Source organism: Ursus americanus, chromosome 1 (genome assembly GCF_024610735.1).
Source record: "Ursus americanus isolate L20-20 chromosome 1, mUrsAme1.1.p, whole genome shotgun sequence".
Classification (NCBI taxonomy): Eukaryota; Metazoa; Chordata; class Mammalia; order Carnivora; family Ursidae; genus Ursus; species Ursus americanus.
In genome coordinates, this window is record NC_142127.1 from 85,987,888 (window position 1) to 86,003,038 (window position 15,151).

Sequence of the window (15,151 nt, forward strand, 5' to 3'; positions counted from 1 at the left end):
CTACTCCCTGGACTTCATGTCTGTATCTCCCTTCCTGTCCACCCATTCCTCAATCTTCTGTGGCCTGACTTTTGCCTTCAGTACTCCACAGAAATTGCTCTTGTGAGTCACCAATAACCTTGTCTCTGCCCAGATATCAGTTGCCTCCAACTCTTCTGTCTGCTCCTTAAATGATGATGGTGCCCTAGACTCTCTTCTTGTGCTACACCAAGCTCCAGGGAAACCATGGCTACTCCCCTGGCTTCAATTACCATCCATTTACCAGACACTCCCAATTCTCTCTGCCCAGCTCAGTCAGTTCTGCTCTGCTATTCATCTCCACTTAGATGATTCATGTGTACGTAACTTCAAATTTCCTAACACTAACTACATTCTCTTTTCCCCTTCCCCCAAATTCTGTTTATTCATCAGTGTTCCATATCCTTGCTTAAATCATCTTCTACTTTATTTCACACATTTGGTCTACCACCAAATCATGTTGATCCCACCTCCGAAATACTGCTCAAATCCACTCTTTGCTCTCTATTGCCAGGGCCCCACCCTAGTCTAGACCATGATTCTCTTTGCCTGGACTAATTCAAGAACTGATTAAATTGGTCTACTTTCTGCAACAGGGCCCTCACCTCTGCTCAACTCATCCTCATTGAAGCCAGTGTATACTATTTAAAAAGTAAATCTGGAGATGTCATGGTTTTGATTGCCCTTCAGATGAAATCCAAAATCCAAAATATTGTTAAAAAAAAAAACATTAAGAACTAGCTCCTACCTATGTCTCTATTTTTGTCCCTCTCACTGACTCTCTGCAGAATCTCAAATGCTTCCCTGTGTGCCAAGGTTTATTGCACTTAGAAGCGGTTCATATGTCACTCCTTTGTCCCTTCCTCCCATTATCACCCATCACTTCCTTAAAGCACCCTTCTCTGACTTCTAGACTAGATCAAATCCCCTTAATAGGCGTACTCTTCATTTTATTTTTTCATAAATTTTATCCCATTATTTATATTCAATATCTACCCATGCTATATGCATATAAAAAGGAAATATGTCTATCCGGTTGAAATTATATTTCTAGACTAAAATGTTTCCAGACTAGACTCTCATTATACTATTTTTTACTAATCGTGTCATCATTTCTGTGTCATAGTTATCAGCTATCTAGATGGACACTAAAGAAAATGTCACTTTGTTACTTAATTTACTCGTGGCATGTCTAATAATATATTACTTTGAGAATCATGGAAATGTTAGTTGGGCATCTTTGGTCATATAACCCAATAATGAAATAATCTGCCTATCATATTTTTTTCCAGTTGCAAGGCATTTTGTGTCTTCAAACATAGAGAATGAAAATGGAAAGTTTTCTCTTTACCTCTATTATGAAATGTGGTGTGTGTGTGTGTGGTGATGCCCACTTTGTTGATTAGCATATCCCCCATCTTATGCCCCTCTCCCCAACAAGGATGTGAGTTCCATTTTAGTGTGTTCACTCAAGCATATTATTTTAAGGAAATGAAAATGGGTTTGCAATTTTTCATCAATGAAGTAGGCAATTTTCAAAGATACTAAATTAGCTGTCAGAAGTAGAAAGTTTGTTGCTTAAAGAAAGTTTATATTTTATATGAAAGTTGGACAAAACTGAGTAATACAAGCTTTTCTAACCTGTTTCTAGCCCAAAGATAAATATATACTATTTTCTTTCCAGTGATAACCAACTTGTTTTTTTTGGAAAGTGAGGTCATTAAAGCATCCAAATGGTTCCAAATGCCAAGTTTCACACACGATTCTTTGATTCTCAAAGCTGTCATGTGGGTAAAAATCACACTTATCAAAGAAACACGATAATGACAGCTCAGAGGCTGTGCTGAAACTTGAAAGTAATTGAACCATTTAACCACCATTTACTTGCTCAAAATTTCTCCTCAGGACTGACCCCATGGCTAAAAGCCTATGTTCTTGTAGCATGATGAATTCATTGCTTTTTGGATGAGCTCAGTCTATTTTGAGGCATCTTCCAAAACTCAGACTGACTATGCTATCTTCCTGGTGCCCAATGGTAAGGTTTTTATCCAAGGTCTCCCTTATCCTAAAGTAGTGGTTCTCAAATGTTAGCCCACATCAAAATCACCTGAAATGTTTGTTAAAACGCAGACTGTGGGTTCCATAGCCAGAGGTTCTGATTCAGTTGGCACCTGGCGTGGCTGGAGAATTTGCATTTCAAAGATGTTCCCAGTGATGCTGATGATCAAGGGCCCACGCTGAGAATCCCTGTCCTGAAAATATGCCCTTTTCCACAACACCTAACACTCTTTCCTACCAGATTTATGTAAACGTTAGTTTCGTCTGGGCCATTACTAACACCTTATTATCCTGTAATTCCTCAATGCTGGTACTAACAGAAATATCATGAAAGCCACACATGTCATTTTAAGTTTTCTAAATTTAATTTTAAATTTAAACAACTTTTTTAAATAATTGTTTTAATTAGCCACTTTAGAAAAGTAAAGAAGGGATGAATTTTAATATTTTCCTGAACTCAATATACCAGTCTTTCCATCCAACATTTAATAGACATAGTATGTGTTAATCAGCTATTCTACTTGTTTTTTCTTATGTTCAAAGACATAGTAAATCTTTGAAATCTGATATTTCTTACACTTACAGCACATCTCATTTTGGACTAGCCACATTTCCAGTGTCCCATAGGCACACATGGCTAGTGGCTACTGTAATAAACAGTACAGCCATAAACTTTTAGATTCAGGAAAATGAATATTGAGAGTTCTGCTAGGTCTTCCCCTTTTTATGACTTTTACTGCATTTCCGCACCTCTAAATGGGACTGTCTGCTGCATTATCAATTTATAACAGGTCTTAAGAGGAAAAAAGGAACCATTACATCATTAAATATACACAGTGATTTTAAAACGCAACGCCAATGTAAGAATTCTGTTTTTATACACACAACCATATGAACTTGCACAAATCATGATGCACTTGTTTTTCTTCTGCCCCTTTTTCCTAGTCATCTCCTCCCCCATCAGCAATCCCTCCCTCCAGCAAGATAATCCACGTTAACAAGGTAGTATTGGTACTTCTTTATTTTTCCTCTATTTGCATACAATCCTATACCAACAAACAGAAGTTTATCTACATTTGTTTTATTAAAATAGGATCATATTGTACCCACCTCTCTGTATAATGCCTTTCTTATTCAATAAGAGCTCAAGAAAATCTCTGCAAGTCAGTAGGAGAGTGTAATTCATTCTTTTTAATGGCTACTGAAGAATATGGAGCAGCTCATATAATTCATTCAATATGTCCATTATTAGCGGGCATTTATACTTATCCTTTTTGTTCTTAAGAAAAATGCTGTAGAAGGTTGAATAGATGATAGACGGATGGAAGGACAGAGAAATAATTCAGATATTTAGATATATTTAGATATACAGATATCGCTGCCTATTCTGCCTTTTACCATACAATCTTTGTTAGCCTGTAACTTCGATTTTCTCCCACCATATCTGGGCCCTTTCTTTCCAACAAACAAAACCAGTTATCATTAGCAGTCCAAACAGACCAGTTTAAATCATTTTTCTAATGAATCCTTCCACAGTCAACAGCTAGCTCAAGCTAATAGATCTCCCCTAATTCTCCCCAGTGATGCTCTTTATTCAGGTGTTCTTTTTATCTGTCTAGCTTCCTGGTAGTAAACAAGCCTGGGGAAAATCCATGTGGAAATGATTTTATTGTTGTATTGTCACTTACTTTGCAAAAAAAAAAAATATATATATATATATATATATATACACACACACACACACACATATATACACACACTAATTGGCATTAGTAAGATTAATTTTTTCACTGATATTCTAATTTTTTAAATTACTCTAGAAGTCAAAAGGCCTGGAATCCATATCCTGCCCAAAGTAGCCTAGATTGTAACTCAGGTAATAATAATAATAATAATAATAATAATAATAATAATAATAATAACAACAATAACAATCAGCATAATAAATAGCAATATTTATCAAATATCAGTATGTGACAGGCACCTTTCTAAGTATGTTACATGTATTAATTCATTTCCTTTTTCAAAATCTCCGTAAGACAGGTATACTCATTTCAGTTTGTTCCCACTTTACAGCTGGGGACCCAAAGATCACACCTCCAGTAAATGGCAGAAATGGGATTGAAACAGAGAGGGTATGACTCGAGGCCTAATCTCCTTACCTAGTAAATAAGTAGTAAATCACCTCATCTCCTCTCCCTTTGAACCTCAGTGTCCTCACCTGTCAGGTGGATACACTAATATCAGTTCTTCCTAACTTTAGGACTGCTGAGACTATGAAAGTTATCTGAAACCCATTAAAAGCTCTAACAAGGGGAGGGAGTCTTACTGCAGCTTGGAAAATTGGGTAGGACTATTTCATCATTTGAAGCACAAACTGAGCAGATAAAATGTCCTACACAATAGCAAATTAAGCCATGTTCTGACCACACATCCTTCTGAAGGTGAGCCTGGACAGGTATGTCCCACTAATGCAGGGTGTGAACTAAGCCTGATTCTCCCAGCCTGCCGATGCACCCGGAATGAGAGAAAGAGCAGCCAAACCAATTTATAATATTCCACTTCATCCAGATCTTTTACCCTATTGTGGAGCTTGACCACGTCCTTCCTCTCTCCGCTCCGCTCCTTGCATTTTACTTAATTGGAGCACCAGGCTATAAATCTTACATACTTAAGGGCCAGAAAACTCTCCGGAGCTCTCACACTGAAATTTGTGTGGGAGTTCAGCGATATTGAATTTTCAAATAAAATGATTAACAGGCACCTGTAGGGCAGCCTCAGAGAAAACAATCCTTCCTGAATCTTGCCACCTTAATCTGAGGAAGCTTTTTGTTCTGAGGTTTAATAAAATGGTTGGAAAGTAACGTAGGGATGGGTGACTAAAAGCAGGCAGAGAGAGGCACCGCATTCTCCAGGCTGGAAACTCCCTTCAGCGACTAACTGCCCTCTGTCCAGGCCTGACAGGGCTATTGGAACATGATACCGGGGAGGTTTCAGTCACTTAAATTTTAACTGCAATCAGCTCCCATTACTATTTTTTTAAGAAACATTTTCTCCAAGATTGTAATAGTTGGAAATGGGCGTACACCTGATCAGAAAGCCTATTTGCTTTTCCATAGCATAATGACATCTATCGGACTTCATGAAGCAGAGAATTAAAATCAGTTAAAAGGAAGAACATAATCCAATCCAGTTCTACCCACAGACTGAGGCCTACAAGCCTACTATTTGCCGAAACACTGATTTAGATGCCCTGCCAAAGAAATATAGAATGTTTATGGCCTCACACAATAGGAATCTGCCTCATTTATACAGCAGGAAGATCGTTTACAACCAATTTCTAAAAGACACCAAGCGTCAATAATAAATTTTCAAATCAAGGCCAGAAATTGCAATACTCAAAAGGGGACCATTAAGCAACATGAAGTTGTTGTCAGAAGGAGGATTTTCAGGGGCGCCAAACCAATTTATAATCCGGAAGCATCTATAAAGTAGTCATGGCCAGCCTGGTTTTCCTAGTCTCTGGGAAGGAGGAGGCTTGGCTGTAAAGAGGATCTGGGTCGACAAGCAACAAGGACAGGGCATCTCCTCCTGAGATGTCTCAGGGCCGGCCTGGCTGCCCTCCAAGATGATGGCTAGAACCACACTGCCTCCTCGACCACATCTGTTTCTTAGGAGCAATTCCCACTTTGCAGTTACAGAGAAGAGGTTGAATAAAGCTGCTAGAGGGGCCACTTCTCTGCTCCATGTGGGGATTTTGTAGCCAAATCTTCCCCTTTACATTCACCCTTTTGCCTATTTACCCCTTTACCCACACACTCACACACACACACAGACACACACATACACTTCTCTCTCCCTCCGCCCCCTTTGAGCAATAGGAATTTAAATATCCTAGCCTTTTCTCTCTAATACGTCCCATGACATCCTGAATGCTATTAAAACTTAGAGGAAAGGAAAAGTAGCTCCTACTCACAGAAAAGGTTGACTTCTGGGAGGAAACACAGCAGCGTGGCTGTGTATCCCAGTTCCATCCCTTACTCGCTATGTGGCTTTCTCAAAGTCACTTGCAACATTTCTAGGTCTCATTGTCTCTCTTATAAAACAAACAAAATACTAGTTCATGTGAGGAAGAAATAAGGCTGTTCATGAAAATTCTTAAACAGAATTCAAAAAGTATTAACTGAATTCAGTAACGTCACCTGGATTTGGATCTTGTCTGAGTTCCCTGTGACAGAAAACTGGGAGTCAGAACAGGAGAGTGTTCGATTCTGACTGGGGTTGGAGAGGAAATAACGGTGAGCATAAAGACTGTCCTCAAGGGAAGTAGTTAGCCAGGGGTCAGACTAGGAGAGCTGAAATGTAAGCTCTCTTGCTGTGTGTTCTCTGCCTTGTATCAAGTCCCTTAATCCCTCTGAGCTGCACTTCCCTCACCTGGGCAATGGGATCTGTGATCACCCCCTTACAGCATTAGGGTGAGTATGAAATAAGAAAACATATATAAACATGCTCTGTCAACTATAAAGAATTTTCCCACTCCCAGTCTGGCCCTCAACTACACTATCTTGCTTCCTTTCTTCAGGGACGGACTTGGAACGGCCATGTTTGTTTCTGTGCTTTGTATCAGGATCCACCCCTACTAGAATATCAACTCCCTGAGGGCAGAAACTTTGTCTATTAACACCTATATCACTCATGTTTAGAGAAATCTTGTTCTGAATATTTATTTTGTGTTCTGATTGCTAGACAAGCATACTGGCAGTCAATCCAGGAAATAACTCGAGTGGGTAAAGTTTGCCCTCACTTAACAGCTCTCCTCCTCCTCCTTAGCATCAGAACTTTCCTATGACTGGGGAACCTTCTATGCAGAAAGAAAGCCTATCTCTCCCTAGAGAAGTTACAACTACTGGGTTTTTGTGTTCCAGCTTCCCTTGCCGCTAGGGAGCAGGCACTTGACTAACCTCTATCCCCAGGCTCACCTGCTGTAGACTTTGAGCTGTAAACTAGTAAATTCGAGAAGGGTAGGACCACCATCTCCATTGTGGCAAGACTAGTGAGAGAGGCAGCTGTGCTGACGGTTCCAGCAGCAGCATCCAGGGTCCTGGGTTGGTGATACTGAGGAAGCAAGCTGCTTTACCTGCAGCCAAGGGGTAGTTTTACTGAGTCACATCTGTGGCATGAGTTTGGCCCTTGCTCCTGAATGTACAACCTCCAAGCTTTGTTCTTTTGGGCATTCTGGATATGCTCTATAAAAAACTTCCTTTAATTAGTGTATTTTAAGCTTAAAGTATCTAGACATGGTTTTGTTGTTTGACTGATAGGATCCTCTCCCCCCCAAACAGCCCAGTATCTCCACCAGATTGCGCATGATCCTGGTCCCCTAAGGAACTCCTACTAAGTTGTCCTACTAGAAATTACATCCCCTCTCCAGTCTTTCTCCTTCCCCCAGATCAAACTGCACATTTCCTGGAGCATTTTCCCTTAGGACCTTACTTTGTATAGGAATAACATGATCGAGTAACTTAAGCCAATGTGTTAATTGCTGACACTAATTTAATATTACCCCAGCATCTCAGCAGATACTTTTAATGCATCAAAGCAAAGGAGAAAGGAATGTGTTTTTACCATCACCCAGTGCCAGGTCCTGTGAGTGTTCTACTTTTTGTCTGCAATCTCAAAGGTCCCGCCTCCATCAAGACATATCATGTCTCATCCAACCATGGGTGCCCCGTGGACCAACCATACAATGACACTGGTGCAGTTTATTGAATCAATGTCTTTACTTCATGATTATAGATGTATACATGCATGTGCACGCACATGTGCACGCACGCACGCACACAGACACTCCTACTTAAAATGCTTCAATGGCTCTCCATTGCCAATATAATGTCAACAAGATTATAAAATTCGTGAGCACTTAACAATTGGCTCTTGCAAGCCAGTATGAACCACCAGTTCCAGCACACCACTGTTCTCCCAGCCACTTCCTACTATACACATCACTCTAACCCCACAGCTTTTTCCGCTTCCTCAGTGAGTCACACCCTCCCTTCTCCCGCCTGCCCCCCACACACACACATTTCCATGGACCCATAGTACAAGTTCTCTGCTACAACCTTCCACAGCTCTGCGATCCTCTCCTTCCCAACCTTATTTCAGATTATGCATTTGTTCCTCCATGCAACCATTGTGATGTTTAACATCATAAGCAAGCATGGATCTGCAGGAGATGCGATCAGAGTTGCTATAGACTTCCTTTTCTGTGTAGCTTCTCTGTACCCTTTAAAGCAGGAAATTTCAGGGCTTAGCAAGAAAGAGGATTTTAGTGGCTGAGCAAGTCTGCTCAGTTCTTACAACCACAAATACGACAGAATCTATTTTCTCCTGGTTTCTTTGATTACTGAAGCTGGAAGAGATCACTCCAAATGCTTTCCCTCTGATCCCCATACTCTATGCAGATGCCTCATAAGCCATCTCTCCAAGGCTGAAGCATGAAGATGGGAAAAACGTCCTGCCGGAAAGAACAGGTGCAGGTTCTTCGTGGCCACACCACCGGAAAAGCTCTGCTTTTATATATTCCATATATTGCTCTCCCTTAGAAGATTTCTTTTGAATAATTTCTATTATGGAAAAGAAAATGTTCACAAACCAGTTTTTATAGTATAAGTGTGCAAAATTAAGTACTTAAAGAAATACAGAATAATAGAGAAAACTACATTTCATGGAAAAATTTTTTGTGTAGAAGTAGCTCTAGTCTGCTTTTCCCTCTTCCCTCCTTGCTCCAACTCCCAGTAAATATTTGAATTGCCTTTCCAATTCTATTGCATTTCCAAAAACATGAATCCTTTCTGAGACTAGACCATATGGGGTCCCATTAGTATTTGGGTTATACAGTGCTTAAGGTCACATAGCTAATCACAGAACCATGACTTGAACCAGGACTCTTGAGTCATAGTTCACTTTCATTCTGCTTCTCAGTTGGTATACTCCTAATACCAGTGGGAATTTCACTCACTGCTGCCCAAAGGAAAACCAAAGCCTCACTATCCAAGCAACTTCTCCATGGGAAATTTCTTTTAGTTGTTAGACAAATTGTGTTTTCTGGAGACTATAAGGTTACACAATATAAAACCAATAAATCTGATAAAGATTTATAGAAAAACAGTCTCACTACTATTTAGCCATCAGGCTTCTTAACTCAGCATGCTTCCTCAATACTAAAACCAACTGGACTTCTAAATTCTGATCAGAAGCTCAGGATTTGGGCAATGGAAGCCAGCAATGCGCTCCTAGGCATCTGCCTCTTTTTGCAGAAAATTAAAAGCATTCTATAGATCGGAGAAATTTGAGTTCATATCCCACTGATGCCACTTCCTAGACATGTGATCTCTGGCAAGTTATTTTCTATTTCTGAGGCTCAGAGATAGCCATGTAAACCACGTAAGGTGCATTAAAGGTGAGAATGTGCACCTTACGTGGCTAATTGGAAAGATTAAGTGAGACATATTCTTGGCATAAAGTAAGTGCTCAGGAAATTATTGCTATGTTACTGTTGACAAATATTTCTATACCAATATTACTAGGACTAAGCCTGATATATATGTAAGGCCTGATCTTTCAGTTCAGAAAATAATTTCGTTTCCATTATATAACTAGCTAGTTCATACTATTTAATTCAATTAGATAAAGATTTACTGAGTTTTTAATGTGTGGCAAACACGGTGTTAGGCCTGGACCATAAGAAATGACAGATATTCAGATCCTGTTTTTAAGGAACTGACAGAAGACACCTCGTGTGTTCTTAAAGATGTCTAAGAGAGGAGATCTCACCACACAGCTGGCTACTCAGGTCTCATTTCTCCGAGCGATTCCTGTGTGTGTGTGTGTGTGTGTGTGCTTCCAATTCCTTGAGAATCAATGTATCTCCATCTCCTCTTATTTTAGGTGTCAGAAGGAAGAACAGTTGGTCACCATTCTTCACATAATAAGCCTTAATTCCCTGAGAGTTATCGAGTTATTCCTCTGTCTTCTTTTTCGAGATTAAGTAATTTCAATCCCTTTAACCTTCTCTCACAGGTCCTATTTGCCAGCCTTCAGTTTAATCATTCCACTGCTCCCCTCTGGAATCTCTCCAAGTCTTCTGCACTAAATATTTTGCTCTTGCTGTTGAGTTTACTCTTCTAAGCAACTTATTCTTCCACACAAACCAAGACAAAAGAAAGCATCTCCCAAAGAAAAGAAAGAGAATAGGTACAAGGATAGATGTACAGAAGGAGCTCACATAGCACACTCATACACTTGAAGCCCAAGTAACATTTGCTGTCACCACTATTGAGGAGGAAGGGATGAAAGCAGGACAGTTTCTAAATAGTGCCAACCACTCTGCTTGACAGTTATCTAAATTACTTTTAAGCAGGTAAGACTATTAAACACAAACTTGAGGCTTTAGTTACACCTGAAATTCTCAGAAGGGTGCTAATAAAATTACTGTTAATGAGATCAAACAGGAATTTTGGATTCTGTAAAATACCTCTGGCCGCCAAGTCGGCCATTGAGGTGGTTATGTTATTATAGGCAGTGACTTTGTTCATTCCTGGCAAAGTGCAAAGGATCTTCCTTTGCATTCTGTCAATCAATATAAATTAATATTTTCTGAGCTGAGAAAGCAGGAAATTCTAAGGGGCTCTTAAGAAATGATTTAGAGAGGCTGATCAAATGCACACTGATCACAGTGTGACACCAACACATGCAGAAAGGAGTGGATAGGAAAACTAGAGCTCTAGTAAAATCTCTCTCTCAAGACATCCACAGTGACTTGCCAGAAATCGTTCACAAAGATCCTTCCTGCTTTTTTCTCTTATTGTGCTATTGAGATGAACCTGAGCCCTGCGAGCCAGCAGAATGCCTCTGCTTACACACGTACACACACACTCAAGGTTCTGCTGACGAGTTTCCAAGTCCCCTCAAGAAACTGAGAAACTCTTCAGTAGATCACATTCTGCCTGTTTCGGGGACTTCTTTGTTTTGGAACCACTGTTTAGAAACTTTTTTTTTTTTTCTTTCCCCATCTGTTAAGGAAAAAAGTATACAACTGGGTGAAAAGAAAAGAAGTGAGGAGGTAGAGAGAGAAACTACTGCTTCCTCTGGGGTGGGTCCAGGCAAACAGGTGGTAGTGGTCATCGAGTTTGATTCCTGAAGCTAGTTTGGCTCTGTCCAGATCCTGGCTGGCCTAGAACTGGCTGGGCTGAGAGAGGTCTGTCAACAACAGCCATGAGACAACCAACTACATTCTAAAAAAGCCTCCTTGCCAAGTTCTCTGCAGATTCCCTCTATTCTGGGTCCAGAACAAATTAAAGATTTCATGTGGCATCTTCCCAGGGAGGTGTAGCCCCAAAGACCGTTCAACCTATCAAACAATGACTTAAATTCCAAAACAGTGATCCTTAAATAATCAGCAGTTGGGACGACCAGGAGCTTATAACCACAGCATCATAACAAGCAGCACCATCCTGGGTAAGAGCAGACAGTTTGCTAGCTGTTTAATTGTCAGTGATGACCCATTATATCCCTCTGACTCTTGCTGGTTGGTTCTCCATGAGAACCAGGCATAGGCACACGCCCCGGGGTGTTTGGCCACCAAATGTAGGAAAGGCCTAGGTACACAAAGGCCATTGGCAAGTGTATCCACAACTGAGGTCTGGGAGCTCTAAAACAATGGATGATTAAAGCCCTAGCATATTAAACAGATTTGTGTGGATACATTATAACTTCATAGTTGCCATTTTTATACAAGATTTCAATTATGAAGTGGAACTACAAATCACCCCTGATTTCATTTATTTGGTGGTAAAGGTAATCTCGTAAATTCTTATCAAGCAGTAAGAAACTGAAAGTAGAGCATGGATACTGATGTATGTTACTTTGTAGTGGTTATGGAAAGTGGCCAGGAATGCTGGGTTGATAAATCATGAGTAGACAGAATTCCCTCTCTTTATCCAAATATGTACCTCAGAGACATATACTAAATTGTTTCAAAGAAACAGCAATTTGCACCACCCCACCGCACCTTGGGAAGCAATTTTTATTCCATTTGATTTTGAGAAATGGTATCACCAATACCAAATACTGGCATTTGCAGATTGGGAAGAAAGGGAAAGTAAGGGAAAGGAGAGAAAGAGAAGTGAAAAACTAAGATCGGTGAATTTAAAAAATATCCATCTATACTGAGCAGGTGACATTTTCAGTAAAGCTTTTCTGAATCTGAAAAAGTAAAATAAAATTCCTGCTGACTTTCAAAAGCCAACCATTTAGGTCATTCTTTAAAAAAAAAAAATAGATAGCCAGCAGATTAAAGGAGCTCCATTTGTAAAAATCAAATGAAGCTCTAACAAAGCTTGTTTGGGACATGAATAAATCATCTGGTCATGAATTATTTATTGTTATCAAGAAATAAGCTGGGGATTCCAGGAACTGGGCTTTGGGGAGGTGCTGAAGCCAGGCAATGAGTGAGTTCATTGTCACCTACCCACCACAGGAAGTGAAAGGACAGGCCACGGGGTACCATCACCTGACGCAGACCACACTAGACCCCCCACTTGAGTTTCAGGGGATGCTTCAGCTGCATTTGCACCCCACAAGATAAAGCAAATAGAGTTTGATCCATAGAATCATACTTTAGAAAACTGCAAGTACTGGGTAACAGACAAGATTTTCTGAGCATTGGATCTTTTTTTTAAATACACATGGGGAATACGAGCTGTGTGCAAAAGAGTAAAGGTGGATGGTTTACATTTAAAGGAGATGCCGAGAAAATACCTTAGTATTAACTGTGGAGAATAGTCTGTCCTACTCATTCCTGGTTTTGGGGGTTGGCTTTTTTACTGGGGTCGGGGATGGAAGAGAAAAAGGGAGCCCCTGAGATTAATCAACTAATCAACGTATATGTGTGTTCCAGGTCCAAACTGCTTTGCAGGAACGACAATAATCCCAGCTGGCATTGAAGTGAAAGTGGATGAATGTAACATCTGTCACTGTCACAACGGGGACTGGTGGAAGCCTGCTCAGTGTTCAAAACGCGAATGCCAAGGCAAGCAGACTGTGTAGGACAAACTCCCAACCGAGGAAGAGTTCTTAGGAGAGGATGCTATGGCTTCTACACTGCACATGTTTGAAACAAAACAAAACCAACAAAAAGACTCCTGCCAGCTACAACAGGGTCACCAGCAAAACCTTTTAGGGTTGACAAAAGTGAATATTTTACTAAGAGGAAATTTCTCTCTTTCTCTCTTGCTATATAAAATATATATAGTATATAGCTATCGAAACCGCTTTTGTAATTATCCGTGCTTGATGGTGACTTGACCACTGGATTTCTGAAACTAAAAGGAAGAAACAGCCTTGTATAGGCTCCTTCTCTGGTGACACCTCTAGCCTGCCAGCTCGCCGTCCACCGATCTGCTTCATTTTTACTCTTCTGTACATCATCACCCATGGCATTTCTCTCTTGTAGAATTTCTTTTTCATATTTAGAGTCCAAGGGGCCAGATTTGACTGCACAGTTCAGTTTGGAGTGTTGTCATATAAGCTTTAGTAAAGGGATATCAGGGGTGAGGACCCTTCCTGACCAGGAAGACGCAAATGCATCCGACCCATCACTTCCCTCGGGTGAAACATGCCCTGTAGGGCTCAGAAAAGGAGGGGTACAGACAGATGGACCCACTGTGGGGGGAGGGTGGCGAGCCGGTGCTTGGTGCAGTATGTGGGAGATCACAATTTAATTCTTACAAACCACACATTTCAGACACAAAACCTTGAAACTGCCAATCAAAAACTAATATGTGAAGAACACCACGAGCTTGACTACAGCATCCAAAGGGAGCCAGGAATTCACAACTGTAGCATTATTAATCACCAGACTTTCTCATGATGCCGAATTTCGGTTCGGTTTGTAACTTAACAGCCTACACCCACTCTGTCACCTGGCATCATCCATACCAGAACCAGGGTGAGTAGCCCCACTGTGAATCTGAATCCTTCTGGAAACTCCTGGCTTTTGAGTTCAGATTTGGCTGAAAGCCAGGAGTACCCACAGGCAGTTTTTATGCTTTGGGACTGTGTTTGCCATGTTTTAGTAATGACCACTCAGCCCTAGGTCTAAAACACAGATTCAGGACACTCTTTCCACCTCAAGTGCTGATTTAAATTAAAGATTAGGGTAGAGTGAGTCTTGCACAATACGATTCCATTTGTTGAACATTTTTTAAAATGTATATATTAGATACTGAACAATTAAAGTGAACCTTTGAAGTGTCTCAAGGTTGCCCTGGTAATGCTGCTCGTATAGTAACAGGACAAATAAAATACACAGGGTATTCGATGCCACCTCGAGTCAAGTGCATATTTGGCGAGTCTTGAAACCACACGGCGTAGTTACTTGCTTATTCCCTCTCCTGTCTTGAAACTAACCCTGACGCAGATCTGGCAGGGTCCTTGAGGAAACTCTAAGGTTGTCTTCATTACCAGTGTTCTTTTCTTTTCCACTCGCACCCCAGCCTGGGCTTTGCCATAGCTCTTACGGAGTGCTGCGTTCCAGAACAAGGTTTCTCAGGCTGAATTCTGTTGATGTTTCAGGCCAGAAAATTCACTGGGGGGGGGGGGGGGCTGTCCCATGCATTTTTAGGATGTTTAGCAACATCATTGGCCTCTATCCACTAAATGCCAATAGCAACACTCTCGTGGTAACAACAGATCGTCTCCAGACATTGCCAAATGTCCCCGAGGAATGGGGAAGGGACGAAACGTCACCTGGTTGAGAATCCATGGTTTAGAATAATCAGTACAGAGTGCAGCATACCAAGCAAGCTTCAGCTAAGCCCGTATCTTTGGTGAGCCTCTAAGCCCTTTGGGACATGTGCTACTGGCAGCCCCAAGGGAGAGAAGCCAGTCTTCTCCCAGGGGAGTGACGCTTCTATTGTCATAGGTCCACCCTCAGGACATCTTTCTTTAGTCTCATCAACTTGGTTTTCATTTAAAATGGTCAGCCTCTCCTCCCTGGAAGCTCCTCCAGTCTTCA

At 40.8% G+C, this 15,151-nt stretch overlaps 1 protein-coding gene across 1 annotated transcript in view; it reads left to right on the top strand.

Moving 5' to 3' along the window:
• Positions 1 to 13,182, top strand: part of VWC2L (von Willebrand factor C domain containing 2 like) — a 147,349-nt gene extending 134,167 nt beyond the window's left edge. Inside the window, exon 3 of the mRNA XM_045806140.2 lies at positions 13,034 to 13,182. Within this exon, the coding sequence (XP_045662096.1) occupies positions 13,034 to 13,182 (149 nt within the window). The remainder of the gene's footprint in view (positions 1 to 13,033) is intronic.
• Positions 13,183 to 15,151: the final 1,969 nt, after the last annotated feature.